This window comes from Lissotriton vulgaris, unplaced genomic scaffold (genome assembly GCF_964263255.1).
Source record: "Lissotriton vulgaris unplaced genomic scaffold, aLisVul1.2 SCAFFOLD_2125, whole genome shotgun sequence".
In the NCBI taxonomy this organism is placed as follows: domain Eukaryota; kingdom Metazoa; phylum Chordata; class Amphibia; order Caudata; family Salamandridae; genus Lissotriton; species Lissotriton vulgaris.
This window is the reverse complement of record NW_028246696.1, coordinates 280,116-307,373: the sequence shown is the minus strand read 5'-3', so window position 1 is coordinate 307,373 and position 27,258 is coordinate 280,116. Positions and strand designations below refer to the sequence as shown.

At 39.8% G+C, this 27,258-nt stretch overlaps 1 protein-coding gene across 1 annotated transcript in view; it reads right to left on the bottom strand.

Annotated features, from left to right (window-relative positions):
- LOC147665788 (voltage-gated inwardly rectifying potassium channel KCNH7-like) overlaps positions 1-27,258 on the bottom strand; it is a gene marked incomplete at its 5' end in the record, with an annotated part of 344,861 nt that overhangs the window by 117,996 nt on the left and 199,607 nt on the right. Inside the window, one exon of the mRNA XM_086949481.1 lies at positions 20,331-20,430. Within this exon, the coding sequence (XP_086805607.1) occupies positions 20,331-20,430 (100 nt within the window). The remainder of the gene's footprint in view (positions 1-20,330; positions 20,431-27,258) is intronic.

Sequence of the window (27,258 nt, the reverse complement as noted above, 5' to 3'; positions counted from 1 at the left end):
TTGCGCTACACATTGTAGAGTTTAGGCTGGCTGGTTTGAGGATTAATTTATTATTCCTTAAGTAGAGTAAGCTGTGTCCTGATTGGATTGGTTGTTGACGCGTAGTGTCACACAAGGGCCGCGACCTCATTGGTTGAGGCTTCGTGAGCCTTGAGGTTGTTTGTTCTCTTTGCAAATATTGCTTGTGCTGTTCTTGCTGATTTCCGAAGTAAAAGGCAGGCTTGGATTCCCACTGTGTGACACGCTGAGCTGAGCTGTGGTGCTCTGATCTGCAGTGTCAGTGTCATAGAGGAGCTGGATTGGTTGAGGCTCTGACAGGCATTATAGTTGGCTGAGAGTTGTGGCAGCCACACGCTAATTGGCCCAAGCATTGAATATAATAAATAAACATTGTTTACTGCAGAGTGTTTTATTTTTTTTAACGCTAGTAATGCCCAGAGTTTTAATTTTAATATTAAATCGTTTTTAATATTTAATACAACATTTGGAAGTGGAAATTATGTAAAATAGTTAGTGAAAAACACAACTATAGCAAGGACATTAGTAATATTAATTATTACAATTTTAAATAAAAAGCAAATAATTAGCAGTTTGTTATTAAAGTTGCAAATAAAATTATAGTATTAAGCATTTTGCTAGTTACTGTAATTACTGGTGTAATTAGGAAAGTTGCGCTGTGTTCAAGGTGGCAGCAATACATTATATTTAAATTAAAGGCAAACACATCAAGTTTTCTTTTCCACAGCTGATGATGCAGAAAGGTGTGTAAGGGCAAATAAAATACATTTAAACATACCAATAACATTTAGGTGTTTTGTTGTTGCAAAAGAAATATTTTTATATATTGCTGTTTTATAAATACATATTTCTTTCCAGGTTTATTAAAAATAAAAGATACAGGTAAATTAGGAGTTATATTAAATTAATAAGGTTATAAAGTTTTACTTCACCTGACCTTGTCAAATTAATTAATTAATTGATCAGCGAACGCTATTAGGCCAATTGAGTGAACGCATTTACTAATTGAGATTAATTATTATTAAAGGTGAGTATTTTAAAACATGGATAATTATTATTCAAAGACGAAGAAAATGTTTTTCTGCTATCGGAAAATGGAAAATATTTTCAAACAGGTTAAAAGGGTTGTTGCTACATGTGAGAGCAAATTACTGAATACACAGGTGAGTAATGAAGTAACTAGTAAGCATAATAAAAATACAGATCCTACCACAAAAGAAATAATTTTTAATGAAAATCCAATTTCTGAATTAGCAAATGTAAATAATGAACCTGACAGAGAAGGATTAATTGATCATTGTAAAAATGATGTTGTAAATACAGATCAGGATAGAAATTCAAGCAAACGCCCAGAGCAGATTAATGTGTCGCCAAGAGTCCCAGTTCAAATTAATAGAGTCCCTTTCCATACCTCTTCTCAAGGTGTCACAACAGGTAGGTATAATGAGATGCTTAGTACTTCTGGAATTAATATTCCTGATCATGTAAGTTCTACAAATGATTTAATGGAGCAGTTAACGTCAGACATGGAAGCAGTGACAGTTCCTGTGACAATTGAACCTGTTCCCCCAGTGCTTAGAAAAGATGAAAATAGTCCCAAAGCTTTAATGGTCCCATTGAATTGTGAAATTCAAAAGTTTGCTGAAAAACTTTATTCTAATGTACCTGAAAATAAGTTAGTAATGATTGCAACTCAGCAAGAGAGAGTGATGACTCTAGCTTTACCTAGTGAAAACTTTGACGTTGACCTGATTGACCTGACACAACCTGGTGAGTACAAATTACTGGATAATACAATCAGTACAGACAGATTAAAAAGATTGCAGGATGATGAGGACATTGAAGGCTTGAACAATACAGGAAGGTTTGCCTCTGCCCATATAAAAGATTTAATTTGGGCTTTGAGAAAAAGGGGTAGTCTGAATAAATGGAAAACAAAATGGACAAAGAAAAAAGAGAAGGAAAAAGTGACTTTAGCTTTTGTAGGAGAGTGTAAAAATTCACAGATGCAGAATGAGATAAATAAGCAGCAACAGTTACTGAATGAACAGCTACAAATTCAGCGACAGGTGGTGATTCAGCAGAATGAGATACTTCCGCCGCCATTTTTAAATCATGTTAATGAGCAGAAATACAATACAGATACAGGATTCAGTGGAGACAAGGAAAACAGACCTGATCCAGTTAAAATTGCAAACAAGCAGGGAAACTCATTTCCTAATGTTCCACAGTGCAAGATGAAGTCAAAAACAATTGAAGGAGTTATTCCTGTTATTGAAAAATTCGTTAGGCAGGGTGTCCTAAAAGAGATTGAAAACAGTCTTTATAACTCACCAGATGAAACGTACAGAATAGTACAGGACCTGAGAAAGGTTAATGAGATAATTATACCTTGTTGTCCTATTGTACCCAAACCAGTAGAGATCCTTTATCAGATACCATATGATACTGAATGGTATTGGGTTCCAATGCACCCAGAGTGTCAAATGATTTTTGTTTACAGGTTCCAAGAGAAAATTCTTAGTCAGGTAACTATTGAGAGAATTAAAATGATTCAGGCAATGGAATTCCCAAAGACGCAAAAACAGGTAAGAATGCTCCTAGGCATGGTTGCATACTGTTGCCAATGGATTTGTGTGTTCTCAGTGTTTGCAAAACCATTGCAGAGACTGACAAAAGCAGATATAAAAGACCCAATTGTCCTGACAGAAATTAAACTTGAAGCAATTGAGCAATTTAAAAAGAGTTTGAGTGAAGCTCCCGTTCAGGGCAAGTCAGACTTCAACAAAGAAATTGAGCTTCTTGATAAAATAGCAGTGATAAAATGTGCTGCAAATGGAGAGAAAAATGATCATGTCTCAAAAGGTAATGAGCACGCAGGTACCATTGTTACATTTAGTGCTCAGGAGTGGGTTGCAATCAAAGGGGAAAAATTCAATGAACATGTTTCAAGCATCCTCATACTAATATTTGCAATTCAGACATGGCAAGAATTAAAACAATTACAAGATGAGGCATATGATGAGGAGAAAAACACATGGTTCAAAGAAGGTTTCAGACAGCAAGAGGAGGATGAAATTTGGTTTTACTGAGATGACAGACCTGTTATGCCCAATTGCATAATTGCTGACATGGCACAGATGTACCATGGTCCAGGTCATTTAGCAAGAGACACAATAATTCAACTGTTCAGAGAAACATATCTGACATGCCAAAAAAACAATCCAGATCAAAAGACATGTGAGAATTTGGGAACCATAGGCCGGGTGGGTGGTTCATTTACAAATATTCAAACAGATCTTTTTGAGTTGCCCCAACATAACAAACTGAGATATGTCCTAGTCATCATTTGTTTATTTTCAAAATGGGTAGAAGCTTTTCCAACAAGAAAAAATAATACAGTTTCTGTATTCCATCAGTTGGGAACAGATGTGGAAAATGAGCAGGCTCATGATTTATTGCCAAGAGACTTGGTCAGAACCAGAGGTTCATCGGAGGAGAAACTGTCTAGTACCCAGGTGGCAGAAAGCAATTCAGGTGACAACAGATACTGGATGGATGCATATCAGTAATACCCTTTGTGTACCTGAACCTGATAACACTGATTAAGACAGTGAAGACACTACAACGGATTCAGACTCTGAAAAAGAAAGTTCTGTAGAAAATCCAGATCTTGAAGATCGACAAGGTGGTCGACATCTGGATGATGATGTCAAAAATCCAGATATTGAAGATCGACAAGGTGGTCGACATCTGGATGATGATGTCAATGTGAATGAAACATTGAATGAAGAAGATCTAGAGATTGTAATTCTAGATTCAGAAAATGATAAAAATATGCTAGAAAAAGAATATCAAGAAAAAGAAGAAGATTCAGAAGCAGAAAATTCTGAGCAACAAGATAATAAAGTCCAGGAGAGTATTGAGAAACAGAAGAGTAGCTCTGTGTGCGGGAATAAGAATCCTGAAACTGGGAAGCTGAAGGTGATCCCTGAAAAAGAGGAAGAATTACCAAGTACCAGCTGTAAGGATGATGTTCCTAATGGAGTGAAGCTGCTGAGTAAAGAAGTTCCTTGGTACAGATTTGAAGTCTCAGAAACAAATACAGATGAGAGTGATGAAGAGTTTGAAATAAGAAAATTCAGAAAAAGGGCTTGGAAAGCTGAATGTAAAGAAAGCAAACCTAAGAAGAAACTCTTGAGAAAAGGTGATGTCTGGCCTAAAGATTTAAAATTCAAATATGAAGTGTCAAGTCAGAAGAGTGGTTCAGACAAAAAAGAGCAAGCTGAAGAGAAAATTGAAATGATTACAAGGAAAAGCAAAAAAAAACCATTGAGACCAAATGTAAAATACAAGTCTCCAGAATGGGCCTACATAACTATCACTCCAATAGTTGAGGAGCGCAGTAACAGTCAAAATGGTGACAATGACTAGGTTTAGTTTTCTTTAAGTTGAGGTTTATTTTTGGCATAAGGCTGAAGAAATTATGTCAGGGTGACACAAGGTTGAAGAAATTGTGTTAGCTGGAAACACTTTTATGTAAGACGCAAGGTCGAAGAAAACATGTTTAGAATTTGAAAAAAAAAAGAGGGGGTATATACTATGTACTAATTTTTCAAAAATTTTCAAAAATTTACTTTTAGTTTTTTGTTTTGTTTTATACTACTCAGATTGATATTTGTTTTGTTGGTGCAATTCAAAATGTAGATATGCAATTTAAAACTTAGTTTTTATAAATTCATTGGGGGTTGGGGATTCAAAGGTGGAAAGGATTCAACTTAGCTGAATAAAGAAAGGGTAAAGGATACAGAATTAGTAAGATGTAAGACTCAATACTAATTATGAGATAGATGAAATTAGAGCTTAAATACTAATCTAGAGTAAGCCTGAAACATGTTCAATAGATAAAATTTTTAATTAAAATTTTTGGGTGTTGTTTGGTGATTTTGAAATCACCAGATGAGGGAGTTGATAGAGCGAGCTTTAGAAAATATTTTATTCTAGCTCGTGATGTCATACTCTCATAATTTGAAATAATATATTAATGAGTGTTTGCATGATTTGTTTAATTAACACAACCTCGATTAAGTTTGCACCACACATGAACACGCGGGAAACTATTTACATGTGCTCTTGTTGCATTTGCAAGTCTGTTTTGTAACACATGATTAATATTGTCTTGTTTGGTATGTCTGTCCTATTGTCTTTGTCACTATTAATATGCAGCTGATCATTCATGGCATGTGCTTTTATATGTGCTTACATGTATGTCCTATGTTGTGTTTGTCTGTCTGTGTATCATTTAATCATCTTTTTACTCTTTCAGAAACATAAAGCTGGATTACATGAAGAATGGTAGATATTTTATGTGCTGCTTTATTTGTTTGCTTTTGCTAAATGTCTTTTATTAGTGGGTTAATTAATAATTAGCAAGTGCTGGGTGGTACAGAAGGGTTTGTTTTACCTGAATTAATTATTCTTTTGTGTTTGTTTAATTATAGTTTTTCTGGAAAGTGACGCAAGTTAAAAGTGGCGCAGTGACGCAATCAGAAGTGGCGCAGAAAAGGCCTGCTGATGTTGAAAGCCACATGAGAAACCCATATTTTGAAGTGGATGATAAACTTTTATTCTGAAATCACTAGAAAATGAACTGCTAAAGTCAACTCTGTGGAGTGGGTTTGGGTGTGCCACGGAAAGCTCAGAACGGTCAGGCTCAAGGTTGAAAGGAAGAGACGTGACAAGATTTTGTATTGCTTGAACATTTTTGCTACAAAATGTAGCAGACTAAGGAACTGTCGCCAGGATTCTGTGCATGAACAATGGCTCTGTGTAAAGCCTGATCTCGTGGTGGAAGATGTCAAAGTTTACTGTGGCGTGAGGTGGTTTAGCCAATGGAGAGCCAGAATTCAGCTAATGGAATGTGAAAAAAATAGTTAGCTCAGCTTAATTTAGGGTATAAGAATAGGCTTTAGCTGCAAACTTTTGGCTTACACTCTTGATTCCAGAAGGACGTGTTCTGCTGTCCGATGATTACACGTAAGGAAAGTAACTTTTTAAGATTTTGTTTTCAGGCGATGAGGGTAGAGACAGAGAGTTAGTTAGGTTTTGGAAATGCTCTTTTTCACTTATTTCTGCTAATGAATAATATTTTCTTGAATTAAGCTCTCTTTATAAAATGCTGAATAAAACTTACTTATGACTTTTCCTAATGCTTGCTTAATAAAGTTCCAAACCTAAGTTTTCTTGAATATGTTTTAATAAACTTTTAAAATGACAAGCTGGTCTTGTTTATTGTGAATGTCTTAAACAAACATATTTGATCTATTCACCTCATGATTTCTTATGGGCCTGGTATTGATTGGTAAGTGTAAGTGTGATAGTGGATTATGACAATATTTATAAAGAATTTTAGTAGCTGCGCTTCATCAGTCAGCATCCCCGCCAATGTATAGCAAATGAGAGCAGTCAAAGATGTCAACAAATTTTCAGCCACACAGAAGTTACCAGCAGACTGTTCCACTGAGAGCCAGTGTTCTATACAAAGTAACAGCAATGTAGCAAATTGGAGGGCGACCCTCCTGGAGCCTGCTGATGAAACAAAGTACTGGGCATAGGCAAGAAGTCTTCTCCACTAGCCCTGTAATAACAAGACTCAATGCTCTGCGGCAATGCTGCTGAGAGACCTGCGGCCACAGGGCAGAAATGGCATTCTCCTCGTGGTGCCGAGCCCCATGGGGAACGTGGACACTGTTCCGGCTGCTGTCTGGCACTCAGCCGGCTACTGGGTTGTGCAGCAGTGCAAGAAGGTCCGTAGAGGTCTGCCAGATTGCTGGACCAAAAATGGGTAAGTAAGTAGAAGAGAAGGCGGTCTAACACCCCAGCACCATCAGATGCATCTGTATGTGGCCCAGCAACCAGCCAGACCAAGCCGCGATCAGCCATCTTACCCACTAAGTTTCTTATTGGGACATCACTCCTGAAACTCAGGCAGGAGGCGGACTCCCTGGCTCAAAGGGGCACTAGGGGCCCTTGAGGTAAGTCTGAAGTGCAGAGCGAGAAGGAAAGCAATCAGTGTGGGTGAGCTCCTCTCACTCCTCCAAGTGTGAGCTCTGTCCCCAGCAGAGGCCTTCCAGATAGATCACAGGGAGAGGCAGACCAAAAGCAATCAGCCCAAGGAGTAGGCCTCAGATATGGCTGAAGATCCTCCTTGGTACAGTGCATGACAAGTAAAGCCACGTCACAGCCCCAAATGCACGGGGAATAGGTCAGGACTGCACTGACTGCCTTAAGAAAAAGGTCGGCCACCGCACCTCAAGCAGTCCAAGCTGAACAGTGGTCATACAGTGGTTTTACAGTGAGCCAGTTGAGTTGTGCAGCACTGCTTTAATTTGGCCCTGGTGACTTGCACCTCAAAGGAGGACGTGCGGAAACAAGAGTTGGCCCCTGTGTCACAGTCAATTTCTGGAGCCTGTCAGCGTCTGCAGCGTGTGTGAGGCATTGCAGGCCTAGAGTAGTCGAGCAGTAGCTGAGGGGGCATTTTTGAGCTCAGCTACTCTGCGGCACCATCTGACTGTCAAGCCAAACCACTCATAGGATTACAGACCAGAATGGGCCCTGCAAAATGTTTGCTAGGACCCCACAAACACGTCAAACAAGCATAATAGAAAGAGTAGTCATGTCATCCTCGTCAAGTCAACAACTGCAATAATAAGAGTATTACAGTCTGCATATCTGCATGGACTCCATGGAGGTCATATGGCATTCGAAATATAATTATTTCAGTCATCCTGTAATTGTGTCCTTCTAAGGAAGGACGAGGGCACTGTAAACTTCGCTGAAAGACAATCCGATCATTTATTTTAATCATAATATTATACAATGTATATTCCTTTCACTAATTAATGCATAGCATTACTGTTAATGTGCGTAGAGCTGTTGTTATTAATGAACCGTAGCTTTTACCTTGTTGCGTTTACATTTGGAAAAATTAGCAAAACTATAGCTTTAGCCTAAAGAGACCTTTAAATCTAGGTTCTATTTCACTGCATAATTAATTAACCTGTTTGATGGCTTTTTAAAACAGTTTTAAAAACGTATTCTATTCATAGCAAAATTGTAATTTTATACTGTTCATGTATCGCAGTAGCATACTTCTAATTAATAGTATTTACACATCGGTACCGAAGAATATACTTAAGAAACTTTACCAGAAAATGTATTAAAGATTTGTGGTTTGATGGTGCTCATAGTGCTTGCAACCTCTTGAATGCATCTTTAGAGATTTTTTTCCCGTGAAGTGATGGTTGGATACATAGAAGTATGTTTCTTACACTTTAATGCTGTATGTATTGCCCATATACCTCATTCATAGGATAACAACTATTTTAGGGTCAATCTGTATTATAGTTCTACGAAACACTGTTTGTTTGTTCCAATTTAGCCAGTTCTAATCTGGTCATTGGAACAGCAACCAGGCCAATTTGAGGCAAAGTCTGTAATATATGGTCGATTTTGCAGTTACACTTTGGCAAACCTTTCGCTCTTGGCTTCGGACTTGGCACATCTGGCCTCCGTATTTATGAGAAGCAGATAAACCTTCCTAGCAGTAGGTGGAAATGGTGTGTGGTGGAATCGAAAATACGTACCTGGGTATTGTATAAAAGTAACCATGACTTAGCCTCTGTCCTGAATCCTTCATTTTGTTACGAACAAACATATATTCAGTTGTAACTTTACAGTATACAATTTCAGTTTGTATAATGGCTGGAGACTTCAACACCCGAAAATTAAACCAATTCGAAACAACACAAGGAGGCCAACAAAGAATGATTCTAGAAGCATGAATCAATAAATTTGATCTTGGGTTGGCGCCCCAGGTGGGCCCATAGAGGGCGCCACGATCTACACTTATAAAGACGTACCAACCTTGGACTACATCTTCCTAAGCAAGGAGCTATTAAAAAGGTGCACAAGCTACCAAGTACATCGAAGGAACAAATGTGACCACAATCTGATCACCATAGACGTCAACATAGGTGCAAAGGTCCGCAATAATTACAATCCAGCTGGTTACAAGTCTGAAGCAAATGTGGGCCCGCTGACCAAAAAAATCAAATGACGCCCAACCAACATGATCAACTTTGAAGGCTAGAAACAAACCCACACAACCTGGTCATGGGAACACGAAACAAATATGGCAGTGCATTGGTCATCATTGCTAGAGAAACTCCATGTGTCATTAAAACAACAAAACCGAAGAAAATGTCAATCTGTGCCCATAAGAGGTTGGTGACCTTGATTCCCTGGAATACAGAAGATCCTAGAGAGCAAAAGGAGGTATCGATGTGCAGGAGAACAATATAGAAATGAAAGGACCATTGCCACAGAACGCAAATTGAAAGATACCAAAAAACAACACAAAAAAATTGAATGGAGTCTGAAGCCACAAGAAACCCAGGAACAATGGCTGCATATATATATATATATTATTGCCCAGCAAGTCTAGAGAATTCTGGGAATACGTAAATGGCCTTGCAACCACGCCATACAGCAAGGAGAAAGTAGTATTGGCCTCTGCATGGGAGACGCATGTGGAAAAACAACATGTAGACTTTGACAAAACACAGTTGTTCCATACTGTCTAGCGGAAGAACTCCTTAGAAGAAAATGAAGCATAGTCAAATAATAGTAACCAGTGAGGAGATATTGAAGATACAGAAAAACAGCAGAAGACCAGTACCCAATAGCCAACCAGGGATCATTTTTAAAGAAGATTGAGCGTTTTCGGCTCCATGGATGCTCAATCTGTTTAACAAATGCCTTGCCACATCCGTTATTACGGAATCAGAGAGGGGCTGGATCCTCTACCCAATACATAAAAAGGGAGATCCCACTCGACCTGAAAACTACAGGCTAATTGCCCTATTAGATGTGTATGGTAAAACATTTTCCAAAGTGATTCTACAAGAATTAGAACAATGGATAATTGATAATAAAATCATTCCGACCTTCCAGACAAGGTGTAGACCCAATGCCTCAACTATGGACAATATTATCGCCCTCACTTAGCTGAGTTCCAAAGCCCAAGATATAAATACTCCTCCTTTGTATACTTGCTTTGTTGACTATAGTGCAACATTTGACAGCATTGACCGTAACATCCTGTGTAGAAAATTGGCAGGATGGGGCATACCGAGACAACTGCTTGCAGCAATAGTAGCACTTTACTCGTGTACTTGGGTGAGGATCAACATAACACAATCACACGCCACGGCATGGATTCTCTCCAACAGAGGACTAAAGAAGGAATGTGTACTTGCCCGACTTTATTCAATTTGTACACAGCAGATCTTGGGGAAGAACCATTGAAAGGCAAAACATTCCCACCGACACAAGGCCGGACGCAACTCCCAATAATACAATATGAGGACAACTTGGTCCTGATGGATTAGACTCGCATCGGAATGAGGAGGGCCCTAGCTATATTATACATATACAACACATAAGCTGCCACCTTTTCTGTGTTGCAAACACATGAACTCTCCAGGTGAATGCTGGGAAAACAAAAGTCCTGGCCTTCGGCCAAAGTACCAAAAAATGCCAGCTCAAATGGCAACTCAACCCACTAAAAATAGATACGGCCTCCAAATACAATTATCTTGGAGTTTGGCTGATGGATTGCAGGCAAAGGCATTAGCAGGAAAAGCAGCACAAACTATGTATGCGCTATCAAAGCTATATCATAAACTAAACAGTCACTTTGCTGAGGCAATTCAAAGAGTTATAGGGGCCAAACTTGTACCTATAATACAAGTTGGCTACCTTGCTTACCCAGGAAGGTTACATGAGACATTAAAGCACTGCCACACATCCTCGTATAAGAAAATATTTGGCATGCCAAACAGCACTCGGTGCATCCTAATCTGGTTGAAAGTTGAAATTCAACCTAGTAAGCATGGATATAGTGTGCAAAAAAGACATAATCAGATTCTATCTACAGGTGAGCTGGACAGATCCTGAGTCTTTGCGGGGTGCCCTCGAGGCAATGTTTTCAGCCAAGAAAAGCGCTTGGGCGAAGTACCTGGTCACAGTCAGATTATCGTTAATTATGGACCCAGTGCTTTTGTTAGCTTCCCCAATCACTAAAGCACAACTAAAGAATAAACTAAAGATACACACCAGGAAGGTTTCGAGGGATTGGACATAAACCAAGTAAGAGGCATCAGAGGTGCGGAGGAGCTTGCAGCATCCCATGATGCATACTTCTGTCAACCTTACCTGAGAGCAGTTATTGGAAAATACGCATTCAGAAGTATTTTAGTAGGTAGGCGCCTAACGACGCCCATAAGGCAATATAGGGCACACCGGAAAAACTGGGCTCAGGGACAGGAGCAATGTAGGCTGTGCCAATACCACTCCGAATCGGTTGCCCACATTGTATGCTGATGTGTAAGCTTAATACAACAGAGACGAAGGTACTTAAGGTCAAACTTTGCGCAGCATGGGACAAGGACATGTAAGAAGGCACTATTGCTCTTTTACACCTCTGTGACTGAAAAGGACTTAGCACAGTTTGGCAGATTTCGTGGAAACTGGAAGGCTCCTACGAGAGGTTGGATATATAATGAGGGCCGTCCACCAGGGGCAAACTATAATTCTTAAATATTTTATGGCACTTCCACTCGCATTCATTGTAGTATAGCTTTATTCATTTAAACGTAACTAATTTACATAGGTGCAGTCCGGTCCAGTTAAGATCAGATTAGAAGATGAAACACTAAACTAGTTTACTGCACCACAGATTCAGCATGATATGAGGTCATTAGTATTATGTAGTACTGATGGAGCAAGGATTCGCACGTAAAGTGACTTGCTCCCATTCAAGAACCTCGCCTAATCTATAATGTTATTAATCAACCTGTTTGTCATTAATATTGCACTTTCACACTACACGCGGGTGTCCCAGAGATGCTTGCCTATGTGTCTATTAATCCTAATGAGGCTTGCATACTACAGAATCGCTGCTTCGCAGAAATCCAGTCTGCGCATGCGTCGGTCATACCCATGTGATGTGACGCACTCGTAGTTCTGGAGGGATTTTTCGCTCATGCGCAGTATTGCTAATATGGCCGCTTTGTCTTTAACATGCTCTCTGCTTGCTACTGCCGCTTTTGCTCAACTGTCTATTTCTGCCTAAAACCCTAATGCTATAGATACTATAAAGTAAGGGGTGCAGTGTACCTAATCATGGTGTACAGTGTATTCATTTTTTCTGTGTTTCTAATTTGTTTTCGCTTGCTTTTCATGTACCGCGTATCTGTGGGCCTGGGAGTGGGGAGCCGCTCCATCTTTGAAACCCATGTTACCCTAATCACGTGATGAGGGAAAACCCGCACTGTGCAGAAGCAAAACCAAGCCAGCTGGCTTCTGAAGCTGAGATGCGCCTGGGAAAGTCTTCCCTGCACCAGGAGAAGATTTCGGCTGTACCCAAAAGGATACAAATGTATATAGTTTATGTGTGTTCTATTGTTTTACACCTTTCTCATGCCATGGGAACTGGAATGTAAGGGGTGGGTAAGAAAATTGAATATTAACTATGGGAACACAGAATTTTAGGTGGTGACAATGACCTAACCACCTCTCCTGACCAATCCTAAGTTGGGGATCCTGTCACTTGCAACATTTGTGGGTGGTCTAGGGACCCGAAAATAGTATAACTAGCCTAGTTTTAGCTAGAGAAATTGTCCGACTTGTCCGAGTAGCTGACCTGTCACCGACCCTACGAACTCTATAGGTGATTGATACAGAGAGCTGCGGAGCACTCTGTCCGTAATTTCCACAAACTCCAAGGGGTGGAATAGTTTTAAGTGCTGGCGAAGCACTTTGCTGGGAGATTCGAGAACCCAATCGGGGTTACTGACGGATTCCGTGCAGAGAGGGAGTAGCGCAGGCGTTGCATCCGAAGCTGCAGGTGTTGGTCGTGCCCTTTGGTGAGCCCAGTCCTGATCCAAATCATGAGGGGTATTCTGTCCTGACTGTCCTTGAGCTGTACCTGCTCGCCTACTGGCATCCTAAATCCTTGAGGGTCCTTGTCCTCGCCTTTCCCCAACTGACCCGTGGCCAGGGTTACTCCTCATTCCCCCCTGGTAAATATAATTTTGGGTGTCCGTCTATCGATTCTCTTTCCTTCTCTTCCTTTTTAATAAAGCATCCTTGCCCATGGTATTTTCTCTGTCATCTCCAAAAGACTTACATACAAAACTGTTTATTAGCTATGTTCCATTTTTCCCCTACCTGTAGGACATTATTGAAACTGTTTACTTAATTAGTGTGATCTAATTTTACTTATGTTTAGGATCTATGCTTAAATTAGCAGTTAGACCAAGATCAGTTTGAATCACTTATAGGACTTTAGCAATTCACTGACTAAAATGTTTTAAACTCACCTACCTTAGTATAAGCCAGAAAACTGAATAGCATGTTCCCTGTTACCCTTACCCAGTAGTTTTTCACTCGCACTCAATGGTGCTTGCTCTCATTCACAGTTACATTATAGTTATAATCTTGATTATTGATATTCTAATCTGTATTAGTTTTATCCTCATGGCATTCTGATTTTAAACTTACTATATAAAATCTTTAAAACCCTTCAGGTGTCTGTGGTCATTATAAAAGGTATAAAGTGCTATTAAATGTATAACGTTTTTGGTTATTTTTATCTCCTGTCCACTGCTAGCTCCTGATCCGTCAGGAAAATAGGTGCCTGTGGTAAGTCAGGTATTCTGGTAAAAGTGGTAAGAAAAACATATAGAATTACTGATGGTGGTGGGTAAACTCGCCCGATTCACAAAAGTACTGTCTTAAACACGTCATGGGCCCAAGTGCATGAAATCTGGTAAAATAAAGAGTCGGGCGACCTGCGCGCTCTATCAGTACAACATGGAATAAATTTACAATGAAATCCAGACTATTGTGTAGGGTTTCACATGGTCTGCCTGTTAAACTGCTCATCTGCATAAACCTATCTAATCCACTTAAGCTTGCACATGCCAGTCTGGCACTTTTTTATATAGCACAAGATTGAATGGAAAAATTAGATGTGCATTCGTATAGATTTGTAAAGATTTTAAGTCTCAATTGAAGAATGTTGCCAGCAGGGCAGTTTTAGTCACCACAATACAAAATGCACTTTACGTGCTAGTAACAGCATGCAATTTAAGAATGCCCAAATCTAAGAACGGAGTTTGTATTCACCTCGCTCATTTTTGCACATTGAAGCAACTCTTAGACGAGGCACTTATTATGCTGCTATGTAAGAATAAAGCTTGTGTGATAGTTCTAGGTAGCACAATGCACTTTATGCTCCCTGTAAACTAGGCCAGTGTTTACATTGTTTATTTTGCACCCTGAATCAACCTCCTAATATGGTACTACATCTAACTAACTTTAGGTGACATTATTATGTTCCATTTTAAGAATGAAGTTTGCACTTTCTAGCTCTAGCTAGCCTCATGAATTCTACGTCCAAATAATGTTAACTGTTTTGACTATTTCCACACAAGGAATTAATGTTTGATGATATGCTAATTATGTCTCATTTAATTATGAAACCTGCTGTACCCTGTTTTTTTTTTTAACAATCTTAGGGGCCTATTACGATGGTGGGTGGATAAAGTTCGCTCGCCCCCGCAACGTAGCACAGGACGACCACCGAAGTTGCTGCGGTCCCCCTAGGCAAATGAGGTGGGCGCATCCTCAACTTTAACATACTAATATGGCGGGGTGAAAATGGGGCATTGGGTGGGCGGATCGCCACCGCTGGGCCAGCGGTGAGCACCACCGGCCCGGCGTGGGCGATCTGCCCGTGATCATAAAGAGCCCCTAAGTTTGTGGAGTTATTCCATCTTCTATGTGGTAAGAATTCTTGAATAAACAAAAATATCGCAGTTTTGTAATTTAGAGATAAGATTTTGTATTTTTAAGGGATTTTTTAAAGTCCTTGAAATGAATCAAATTTGTAAAGCATAAACAGCAATCAATTGAAATTGGTACTTGGTAATGTAAGGATGTGGAAGCACCAGTATGAGCTGCAGCTCAGAGAATTCCACCTGAAGCTCACATATGACCAAGAGCGGAGAGACACCTGCATGCATTATCATGGAGAGCAGGAACAGTCACAAGGAGATACTAACGGGCTGGGCCAATGTGGAATTACCCACTGGCAAGAGCTGCTGATGGATAACCAGGACCAAACTGGGGAGTAGAACTGGTAATGTCACTACTCAAAGAGAGCCATGGAACCAACAGTAGGAAGGTTGTCAGCCCTGATGTGGGAAAGGCTGCTTATGGTAGGTATTGGGGAGTTTAGTAAGAAATGTTTGGCAGGAACACCAGAGTGATGAAATGGTGCCGTGGAAGACTATGTAATGGGCCATAAGCTCTTTCCAGGCATTCCTCGTCGAAAAGGAATAGTGCAACAATGGCCTACAATACCTCAATACCTCAATGGGCATTGCTGACAAGGGGTCATTCAAGGTGAAGCGACACAGGAAACGGAGAATCTATCACCAGCATTCTTGTACAAAGAAGGCTGGACTTCCCCCTTTTTCAGATTTCTGCTGATACCATAACCTCAAACAGGTGGAGGTCCCATAGGAGATGGCCATACAGAAGGAAGAACCCACGTAGGACAGAGCTCCACAGAGTAAGTATGCAATAGTGTGGTATCTCAATATTCTAAAGTGAGGTGTGGCGTAATGTGTCAGTGGTATAAAGAATGTGATTAAGAGTATGGAGTGGAATATGGATGTGTATGGGTCGTTTGGAGGGTTCGACTTTTTAGGAGGCCAGTTGGTCTTAGCACATATTTGTGCCTCGGTTGCTCCATGTTACATCAGATTTGTGGTCCATTGCCTTGCATACAATTATATATCTAATAGTCCTATTCAAATATTTGTTTTTCAGGAAAGTCAAAGGAAAAGGGGGAGGAGGTATGGATGGTAGGGGTCTGTATCTGTACACTGGAAATACCTATTGGTGCTTGCATTCCCATTCAGAAGAAACAGGGCTAGTGGTTTGAGGTTAAGACCATGACTGATATGAATATGGTTGGTCCCTGTCTAAAATTGCACACTGAGTGATATAATTATGGTATGGAATGCTGGCTAAGATAGTTACTAATGGCTGAGGTTCATAATTTTTTGTGTGTAGAGTTTTGTATAGCGCAAACTCGACCCAAAGACATCAGGTATCAGAGTGCATTACATGAACACCAGTTTCATTACAGACAGACATATTAATTTTTTTGCTAGGCACGGGGAGATTAAGTGATTTGCAGAGAATCACAATATGTTGAGCGACGTTGCTGAGACTCGAACTGTGTATAGGCCACATCCTCTCCCCAATTTAAGTATTTCGATTTCTTTGTTTTTTTGTTTCCCTCCTAATGAGACTTTCTATGTGGTAGGGATATGCCCAAGAGCAGGTCCTGTAGCTTGCTGGCGTCCATTAGTGACAAAGTCTTCCATGCTGTACTACAGCGACTAAAGTTGCACTTCACTGATGAGGTCTGCCGCTGTGAATTCTATCTATTAAAACACGTATTAATAAAGAGCACAAACTGATGTTTAAATAAAACATATGCTAAACACAAAATTTGTAGTAGGTAGCCATACTTAAATATTGTAGGCCTGCACGTAAAATGATGAATGAAGTTAACCTAACTGTCTATGCTTTGTTAAAGGGAAAAATAATGCATCAACATTGAAAGCCCTGTTTTTCACATTGAGTAGTTTATGTGCAAGATGGTTTTCTATTTGCTGCAGATGACACAACGTCAGAAGCCTACTGTTAGTTAGTGAGTAGACACTTGTATGTGACAACTGATAGGAAGGTTCTCACCTGGAGGAGATGAAGCAACAGGAAGAATGATTCATGGGAAGAGGAGTTTGGACCATAAGAAAATAACCTTGTAACTTTTCATGGACAAATGTCTGAAAGTCTATTATGCTCTGGTGAGAGGATGGGGAGTGAACTTGTTTCTGGAAGTCTGCTGATATTCTATTGATGGATGATGAAGACAAAAGAAAATAAAGTTGCCACACAGAATTTGAATGCCTATATTAGTGCGTGTTCCTAGAATAGAGTGGAATTTCTTTGCCCAACATTCTGACTAACAGTCATGTCTGATCTTTATGACCACTCTAGAGGCTATTTAGCCTACATTCTATATATCTGCTGATTTATGGCTGAGAATAATTTCTATTCTGATTTGCAAATGTTTTATTATTGGGATGTGATCTCTCTCTCATCAGAACTCTTCATTGGGTTTCTGATCTGACACCGTTTCTCTTATTGTACCAATTTATTTAGAATAGGGAGTTTCCTTTATGGGACAAACTTGTTGTATTATTACTATACAGACTCTGATGTTAACACATATTTTGTTCTATTTTATAATCAAATATCTATTTGGTGAATTAAATAACTTTTAATGCTGAAATCTAAAGATTAATGCCAAATGAATAAATAGATTTAAAAAACTATAAGATTTGAAAATAAAAACCCTTTAACTCAAACTAATTCTCTGATTGTAAAGTCTTTAATGATTCATTGATAATGTAGATGATTGCTCCTCAGTTATCTTCGTTGACCAACAAAGGTCCACCTGAACAGTAGCAGGGATTATTATGTATACAGCACACATCCCCAAAATGCTATTGCTTTTAAATACTACGTGTTATTATTACCCAACTCAGTAGGTGGCTAAAAGAGAAATAGAAAGGAATACTGTCAGAGATATAAAACCCTTCAATTTCATCCATCAAATATTGTTTTTCTTTGAGAGTCACCCTACATGCTTAGGCATACGTCTAGTACTTTCCCTTCTGTGGCATGGTCAACACTGATTTGTTTTTAAGTACTGTGCTCAAATGTTGAAGAATCTGAAGATTGACTCTACATCCATCGACTCTAGACAAGTGCTGGACTTCTGTTTTGTCATCTGGTGATAAGGTCCAACAAGCCAATGAAGTCATAAATTCAGTCTGCATGGCTCTAATGGCTGCATACCAAACGTCAGCCTCGCTAGTACTCAATTCTACAACATACGACATTCCTTTGTCTTGGGCAGATGACCATTAGCCAATGTGTCTGGGGTAATTGGGACAGTTCAAAGGCTTCTTTGGAACACACAGCAGGAGCAAGAGCAGACACAGTTAAATGACTTCCTCTATAGTTGAAATGTGGTAAACCCAGATGATGTTCTTTCTCGTCTGAATATGCCTGCCTGAGGAAATTGATTGGCATTCTGTAGATTTCTGTTTGCTCTTGGAAGCTGCAGTGTCAAGAAGGCCCTGTTTATTCTGAGGAAGCTGTTGACCTCTGCTTGATGTCCAGTTAATGGGGAGGGATGGAAGCCTGAAGAGCACTGAACTCACTTTAATTGGGGAAAACTGACCTGATCCTGTGGTAACTGGGTTTCTGTGTAGCACTTTCTTGTTATTTTCACTGTCAGATACCTAGTCCTGAAGATTGCTGAAGCAAAACAACATGGAATTTCAGGATCATCCCCATGGAGAAACAGGGTGCATCAAGATATTTATTTTCACCCCAAACCTTCTGTAGCAAATCTTTCATTTCTGCAGGGACACTCCAGATGTTTTGCCTGGTTCTATTTTTGCTAGACTTAAATGCTGTGCACCTTACCACTTCTAAACAATCGCAAAGTACTTCTGCTCCCATTACCAATTGGTTAAATTGGCTTACCGCAGATTGACCTATTTAACTACTACTGCGACCACTACTACTACTAAAATAATATAAAAAATCGTAACAAATTTCAAAATACCAAAAGTAGGTAAAGATGCTAAGAATCTACAAAATGTAGTGCATATTCATCCAACATTGCTTACGTTATCAGCAAAACGCATTTTTACGTTTCAAGATATACAAAAGTATCACTTGAAGTCCAGCCAGCACCTTTTCAATTGGTAATGCCTCTAAAACGTCTCAGTACAATTCTACATTCAGGCCAATTTTAGGCAAATTACTTTAGCAATACTAAATGGGCTGTAAATCATTCAAAGGAATTGGTCACATCATAAACCACAAGGCCGAGGTCAGGGGGGTTGTAAATGGAACCCAAAGATGGAAATATTGGATCAGATTACACATTACCCCTTACATATTTTTGATATAACATGTTTGTTTTGGGTAGTTCGCTTAAAAAGCTGTTTTTAAAGTGCAGTCAATAAGGGAGAATGCTTAGGTTTTTATTTCTGTCATGAATAAGTTGTTGATAAAGCAACGGTGAAGGCCAGTGGATTTATGCACTTCTGTAGCTACGGCATGTGCAACATAAATATGGAATTACCGCTATAGTCTCATAATTTGCCCTGTTCACAAACATGTTGTTTGTAGCTCAAATGGATGAAAATAATACTGCTATAAGAGTGCCTTCACTATGATGATCCATAGTTTTCAAAATTCTCTGATTCCCTGCGAAATATATTTTTTATGACACTGCATTTTTTGCAAGACAACAGACAAGAAGAATCAATTTATGGAGCTCATTCTCTGTTAGCATTATTTTGATTCTGTTTTTCAGTAGAGAAAATGTTACCATAATGACTGGCTCATTCTCCCAAACCAAGAAGTCGACTGCATTTGAGGTGGCTATGGATATCCAACATTAAAGTTAGAAGTTGGCAAAATCTAGGTCTCCCAACAATCCGTTTGGTCTCAGTGCTCCGAGCCTTGGCCCCAGCCATTATTTTACCACTGCGAGACACTGACAATACCTCTCTGTCACAAGGTCATTTGCCCAACTTATGTAAAAGGGCACATCCCTCCTGACAAGAGTAAGCCTTGATCCTAGCAACTTGCAGGCTATAAACAAATCACACATCTTCCTGCTATTGGTAAGATTTTCGGGCAACATACGGTGCATTGGCTCTCTGGTCTCCTTCAAATATCAGAATGTGTACATTGGTCTCAGGCATGCTTTCTTCTCAGGCACAGTACTGAGTCTTTCTTGCTGGCCAGGCTCAAAGTTTTACGAAGCACAAGGTCCTCTACTGGTCAATTCTTTCTAAACCTGTCCGCTGCCTTCAACATGGTTGACCTTTCTGTGCTTATGACCTTGTCAATGTGGTTTGAATTACTGGTCCTGCTCTAGTGTGGTCCACTCCCTTTCTTAGCAAGTGGAATCAATGCACCTCTTACCAAGCAAATGTATATCATACACATAAAATATACTTTACCCAGTTAACACAAAAACAATGAGGTAGTAAACTAAATTATGAGAATGTTACCTTTCTCGTCATTTTCTCCTAAGGACAATTTCCTTTTCCGAATGCCACTGTTTTCTTCATCAGAATCACTGGTTACTTGTGATCTCAGTATTAGATGTGCCTTAATTACAGAAAAAAAACATGAAGTAAAGTAACAAGAGACTAGAACTAGTCCATGCAGAGCAACCACCCCTTGTTTAATGCGGAAACACACTTGCCCTCTACATCCCCCTCTCAGTCTCAACATACCGGGCTTTCACTTTTCTACGGTGAGATTGTTGTTCATACTGAAATATTGCTGGGGACGCCAAAAAGGCAGAAAGAAAGCTGAAAGTCCATAGTTGAAGATTCTCAAATTAAGGCATAATTCGTTTGAGATTAAGCTGTAATATGGGGTCCATACAAATAGAACACAATTTAATATCTTTGTTTTTCTTTGACAAATGATGTATCCCCTCAATTTCCAGCAACACAGGGCTACAGCCAGACTTTTATTACATTGCCACCCCTAGTGGTCCCTGCGGTGGCTGTATGTAAGAGCGGGAGGGGTGCAGGGGATTCTGCGATAGCCGTAGATAATAGCGGCTGCCCCCAAAACTCGTGCCGCCTGGGGAGGACAGCCCCCCTAACTACGCCACTGAGCCTCAGAAATAGATCACATCACACCAGCTCCTAGGAAGTCTGTCAAGTCCCTGTTGTAATTCAAGGTGCCCAAGAGACTTAACAAAGGTGCTTGTGCTAACAATTTTTCATACTATTCCATGCTAATTAATTGGCTCTAGAGATCTGGGTGTGGCGAGAAAGAGAACCATAGGGGACGAGCGTGCTTCTGTGGGTGTCATGAATTCCAGGAGCAAGGCAAGGGTATCAGAAGAGCAAGTTACACCTACTAACAGCAAAAGTTTGCGAATCTGCCTAGTCAAGTATAAAAAAAAACACCTGATCAGATATTGTACTAAAGCAACCAGATAAATTAAATGGACAAAACAAAGTGCATAGCCAATCACATCAAAACACTCAGCAATAAAATAACAAAATTGATTGTGCTGTGCAGTAATGAAAAATTTATTTTCATCCAATTGTCCCAAACCACTAGCTTTACAGAAGGAGCATTTTAACACACCAATCATTGCACACACAAAGGATGAGCATTGTGTTATACATCTCACACATAGAGGTATGACAAGATTACTTCCATCTAGTACTCCACAACTTAAAGTGACAAAATAACAAGTAAATACGTTTAAACGTAATACAGTTTTGCCTAGTTTTTTCTTATAATAGTCAACTGTATTGTTTCTTCAGTGTTCCATTTTGTCGATGCTTCAATGTGGTATATGAAGGTGCTGCTATTTCTCACAATCGTTATTTGATGCAAAAGCAAAAAAGTTGGTATTTTTGGCCAAAGTCAAAATTTGTTATTTGATACCAAATTTTATGTTGCTTGCTTAACAATTGCACTTTCTTCTTGGCTGTGACCCTTCATATGCACTATTATTTGTGTTTGAGAAATATTCATGTTGATGCAACTGTAGATAGCACAGAGGTCATAGCAAGTAGTTAGAACTAGTATACTTATCATTAAATACTATGGGGCATATTACCAACAAGTAGCAATATTTATCGCTAAATAGGCTTAGCGACAAATTTTTTATCGCTGCCTATCGCTGGATATGTTAGTGGAGAAAACATGCTATTAGCAACGTTTTTCTCCATTGTGCTAAAATATCCAGCGATAGCGGCGAAATGCGTGAATATCGCTGAGAATACAGCGATATTCACGCATTAGCGACGAAATGCTCTTAGCCATGTTATCCACCTCCCATTGGATAACATGGCTAAGAACTGGTCAGGGCAGGTGTTAGTATTTGGAGATATTCGCGCTTAGCGCGAATATTTCCAACGCTACGCCTGCCTTGCTAATCGGCGATAGCGCCGTTAGCGACTACTTTCAGTCGCTAACTGGTTGGGTACGCCCACTTTGCATGTCATTAGCGATAAACATCGCTGACATGCAAAGCGGGCCCCAAACCGCTCGCTATCGCCTAAAAGCTGTCGCCAACATCAGTTAGCGACAGCTTGCTAATAGGGCAATAGAATTATCGCTGCTTATCGGCCGAAAACGGCCGCTAAATCCGTGATAATTGCCTATCGCCCCCCCTTGGTAATATGCCCCCAAATTCGTACGTTTGAAAAAAAAACATATAAGCAACATTTAAAACAGACAGCATTATACAGTGCTTATCATGTATCAATATCAATTAACATCCACTGTTAATTAAAAACTAACTTGGGTTCTTATATCATTAAATGTTCAGTTTAGTGGAGGGTATTTAGACATATAGTAGCTTAGTATTAAAGGATGTAACGCGCAGAAAACTTCACAAAACACTCTTGAAATCAAACATTCCCGGGAATAATTTTTACTGTGTGTATAATGACATTAATTGTAATACAGATTTCATTGTGTATCAGTTTTTTAAAATTCTCTCTCCTTCAAAATTATGTAATTGGACTTAATCCTAGGTGCAACCAATACAAAACAGGAGAGGACAAATTAATCTAAAATCCGAGTCCAACTATTACATCCTTTTGATAAAATCCACACATACAGTAGGCTATTCGAAGATAAAAGACATAAATTTGGTCTGCTGTTACACTAAACTGGTCATAGATAAAAAGCTGTACATTCAAAGTATTGCACATGGCCAATAGTATTAAAAATTAATCCATACTGTACATTAGATTATGTAGATCATTGCCTTCGTTCAATATTTTGTGCATTGTAAGGTCCCCAGGTCGATGATAGACTTGGAACCTATGTCCTAGTTTGAGAGAGTTAATAAAATATTCTTTCTAGTGTAAAATACCACCCATAAAAAAGATGGCAGTCTGCAGCAAATCTCTAGGGTGGGCAATGATTGCAATTATAAATAGGCTGTGCGGCATTGTGTAGGACGAGATGGTTTAAAAATTGATAAAATATATATTTTGCTTAATGACAGTACAATTTGCAAAAAAGACCACATGCATTGCTTCCTGGGGCATTGTGTTGTCAGAGGGGCAACTAATTAAATTTGTTGACCAGTCATTCATTTTGTAAAAACTGACTAGTCTATGAAAAATGTCTAGTCTTAGACGGGTCAAAACAAATTATGCCTACCATTCAATACTGCTCTGAAGTAGGGTTGCATATTAAAAGTAGTTAAAATTAGTTGCTTTTTTGATACACTTAGTTGGGGACTTCAATTAGCAGTTGGAGATTTCCGAGGTGCATCATCACTTCCTCTTTCAGAACCTTTATACTGATATTATTGAATATTTCTGGTCTTTCAAAATACTCTGGATGATCAATATCACAAAAGAAATGTGGCATATATGCTAACCATGAGATTCCTGAAAACAAACTAAGTTTGAGACAATTCTCGGTAATTGCTTGGTCTAGATCCTGTGTTTTGCTAATTGTTCGCTTAATTTGCGCTATTTCTCTGGTGGGACGTGACCCTGCGGGTGGAATCTGTGCCTTTCTAACCCATTTAGGTGGTGGGGAGTTTATTTTTGATGGAGAAATAGTTTCAGGAAGATCTTGGATACACCCATTATTTCCACTTTTATCATGCCCACTTCTTAATCTCAGGTCCTCGTTGGTCACGCAAGGCCATTAATAGCATTCACTATACTATGAATTGAGGGTTGGGGCTCTTGAGATGTTATTATTGACACCTGGGCACAATCACTATTATGCAGTGATTCTTCGATAGTTTTATTTTTGTTCAATCGCCCCCATCACTCTTGTAATGTATTTAAATAGTGTAAATTGGGATTTATATGGAGAGCGATTCTTGCCAGCAACGCTGGCAGTAGTAGGTTGATTCCTCTTACCCATGCCTACTAGATGTTGCGTAGAATAAGAGAAAATTCAATGTAGATAAAACTACTAAAAGCTTATCACTAGAGACAGAGACAGAGTGCAAGTATTCCTTTTTTACTCGTTATAGGCTTATTAAGGATTTACAGTTGGCAAACATTACCCTAAACAATACCTGTCCCGTAAATTAAGGCCTGTGTATCGCCACCCCCTTCCCAATCACTTAGGATCGAAGGGGGAGAAGGATGAAAACAGAGATAAAAAAAATCCACACGATAACAAGCTAACCAGTTTGATAAAAATGTCTAATGGTAGGTACCTCAAAGTCCACAGTACGGTATTGTATTAAGGGAAGTCCAAAGAAAGGGACAAGTCCCTACTTTAAAAACTTCATTCAGACCTTAAAAATAAGACAAGAGGCCAAGTCCACATATATGGGGAAATAGGCGGTAGACAAGAAACTCAGGACAGGACTGTAGATTGTTATGGTCCGTTGTTAGTCTATTAGACTGTTCGAAGCTGCTACCAGTTTTATGCACACTCAAATCCTTTTTTCAATTATGGGCTCCTAAACTAGTTTCCAACCACAAGGGGGTGGCCTCGTCCCACCTCCTCCCGTCGCTGACGGGTGCAGGACAGGCCCGTTCTTGGCCTAGGCCCAGGCTTTACCCGTGTGGGCGCGGCGCAGGAGGCAGACTGTCCTTTTCAGCATGACACGGGCGCCCCGCTGTGCTCCTCCTCCTCAGTAGAGGGTGTTTCTGGGACGACGAGTCCCCCACACAGCAGCAGTGTCCAGATCAGCCAAATACCAAATAAAAGGATTTCCCACGCCGCGGTAGGCAGACTGCACTTTTCCGCATGGCGCAGACATCCCGCTGTGCCCCTCCTCCTCCTCTGTAGAGGGTGTTTCTGGGACACCAAGCCCCCACATAGCGGCACCGTCCAGATCCGCCAAAGACCAAAGCAGGAGATTTCCTTCATATGCACTATTATTTATGTTCGTGATGCAAATGTAGATAGCACTGACCTCATAGCAAGTAGTTAGAACTAGTAAACCCCTGCGTATTTATATTTTCCCCACAATTAGAGGAAAACCAAAGATTCCCTACCTCAGAGAAGCTAGGCCACATCTATCCTCTAAAACTACCCAACTTATCATGAAGTTGCCAATAAAACACATGCAAACCATGTTCCCCACAAAGGCTAAAAAACGTATCAAGTTTTGCCAAGAATGGTGCAGTTGTAAAGCAAGCAACAAAAAATTTGGCATCAAATAACAAATGTTGACTTTGGCATAAAATAACACAATGGCATGGAGAAAAAACACCCCCACCTGTTCAGGTGAACACACTTGGCTAACAGGGAGAATTTTTGCGGTTCTGGACAATGATACAACTAGCGGGGTGAGGAAAAAGGTTCCAGTCCTCTGGGATCTAATGATGAGGGTGGAGCTACAGGGTTTTAGCAGGAAGCTAAACAAACAACAGAAAGCACATTTGAGGGCAAATTTCGACCAAGAAGAACAGTGCATAGCTAAGAGCAAAGGAAGCAATGTAGATGGCATCTGGAGAAAAGTCACAATCTAAGCAGGGAGAGAGAGCTCTCATCCTGAAAGCACAGCAAGAAAGCAAAGTAACATGCCCATCTGAGGAGAGCTGGGTAGGTACAGGGCACTGATCGAAGAGGAATCAGAGGTAGAATTTGATACGAGGCTTTTAGCTGGGATCCAAGCCTCACCAGATAATCAATGTAGAAGAGGGGCTGACCAGGAAATAAGAGACCATCGTAGCTTGGTGCCGACCCAACCAAGGCACATGAGAAACAAAAGACAGACAAAAAGAATCCCAAACTAACCTATAAAAAGTGTCTAGAAAAAGGGCAATGCCAAGTCACCTGGGGCCACGAGGGTCATGTTGCACGCTGCATGCCAGGGACTAAAGGAGTACACACTATGACCCCAGGGCACATTGTAGCCACAAACAGCGCTCAAATAGTGACATACACCCTCATTTTACATCATCCTCTGCATGTGTAGGTCAAAAGACACCACCTATATTGATAGCATCCCCATGCACATACTAGGAGAGAAGGGCTGGGGACGTCCATAGAACCCTAGCTAAAATTGATATTATCCTAATGTTCACAAGATCACCCTGTAAAAATACATTACCAGTCTAACACCCAGTTTGGTATGGAGAGGTGGAGACCTAACAATTCCTAAAAAACTGATATGTTCCATAACAATACTCGCTCTTTGACGTAAACCATGAAAAATTGATCCCCCAACTAGGCCACCTTCCAGCGCCTCACTAAAATTGTGTAAAAGAGTGTGAAGAACACACTCCTAAAGAGAAGCACAGGAACCCCAAAGAAAGATTATTGCCATAATTAGCTGTTTTCTGAACTAACCAATGAATGTAGCTCATATTCAAGAGATCGGCAATCAACCACCTTTACATCAGCCACATTAGCACCCAAACAGGATTTACAGTGTGCCAACTGAGAACTATGAACTATACGGGGAAGTTTTTGCCTCAAACCTTTTAAACGAAAGAAACTCCCAATTACTAGAGGACTACAGACACCTTCCCTGATCACATTCATGTGCATACTGTAGATCATTTGCAACTCGTCATCATATTATGCTATGGTTTTAAATATTCTTACTCATAAGTTTGATAGAAAAATAGAATGGATTATATCTTGTACATATGAAGAAACTCCAGCATTTTACAAGACTCCTCTCTCAAGAAAATAGACACCAATACTAAGTGTGCGCATGTCAGACTGAGGTGCTAAATCAAACACTAAGAACCATTACAATAAACTCAAGTAGTACTTGTTTAAATGTCTGTAAACCACAAACTGTGGAACTACACTTAAACGTATTAGTGATATATAAATTAAAGAAGTGAAGTACACTCAAAAATGGAGCACCCAAAAGGGTATGAAGAAAATGTAATAAACAACATGAAAAGGCATTCCCAAGATTTCCAAGAACCACACCAAAAGCAGATTGATAGGCACTGCAAAGTTGCCATAGTATGCCATGACTAACACAGAGGGCACAACCAATGATGT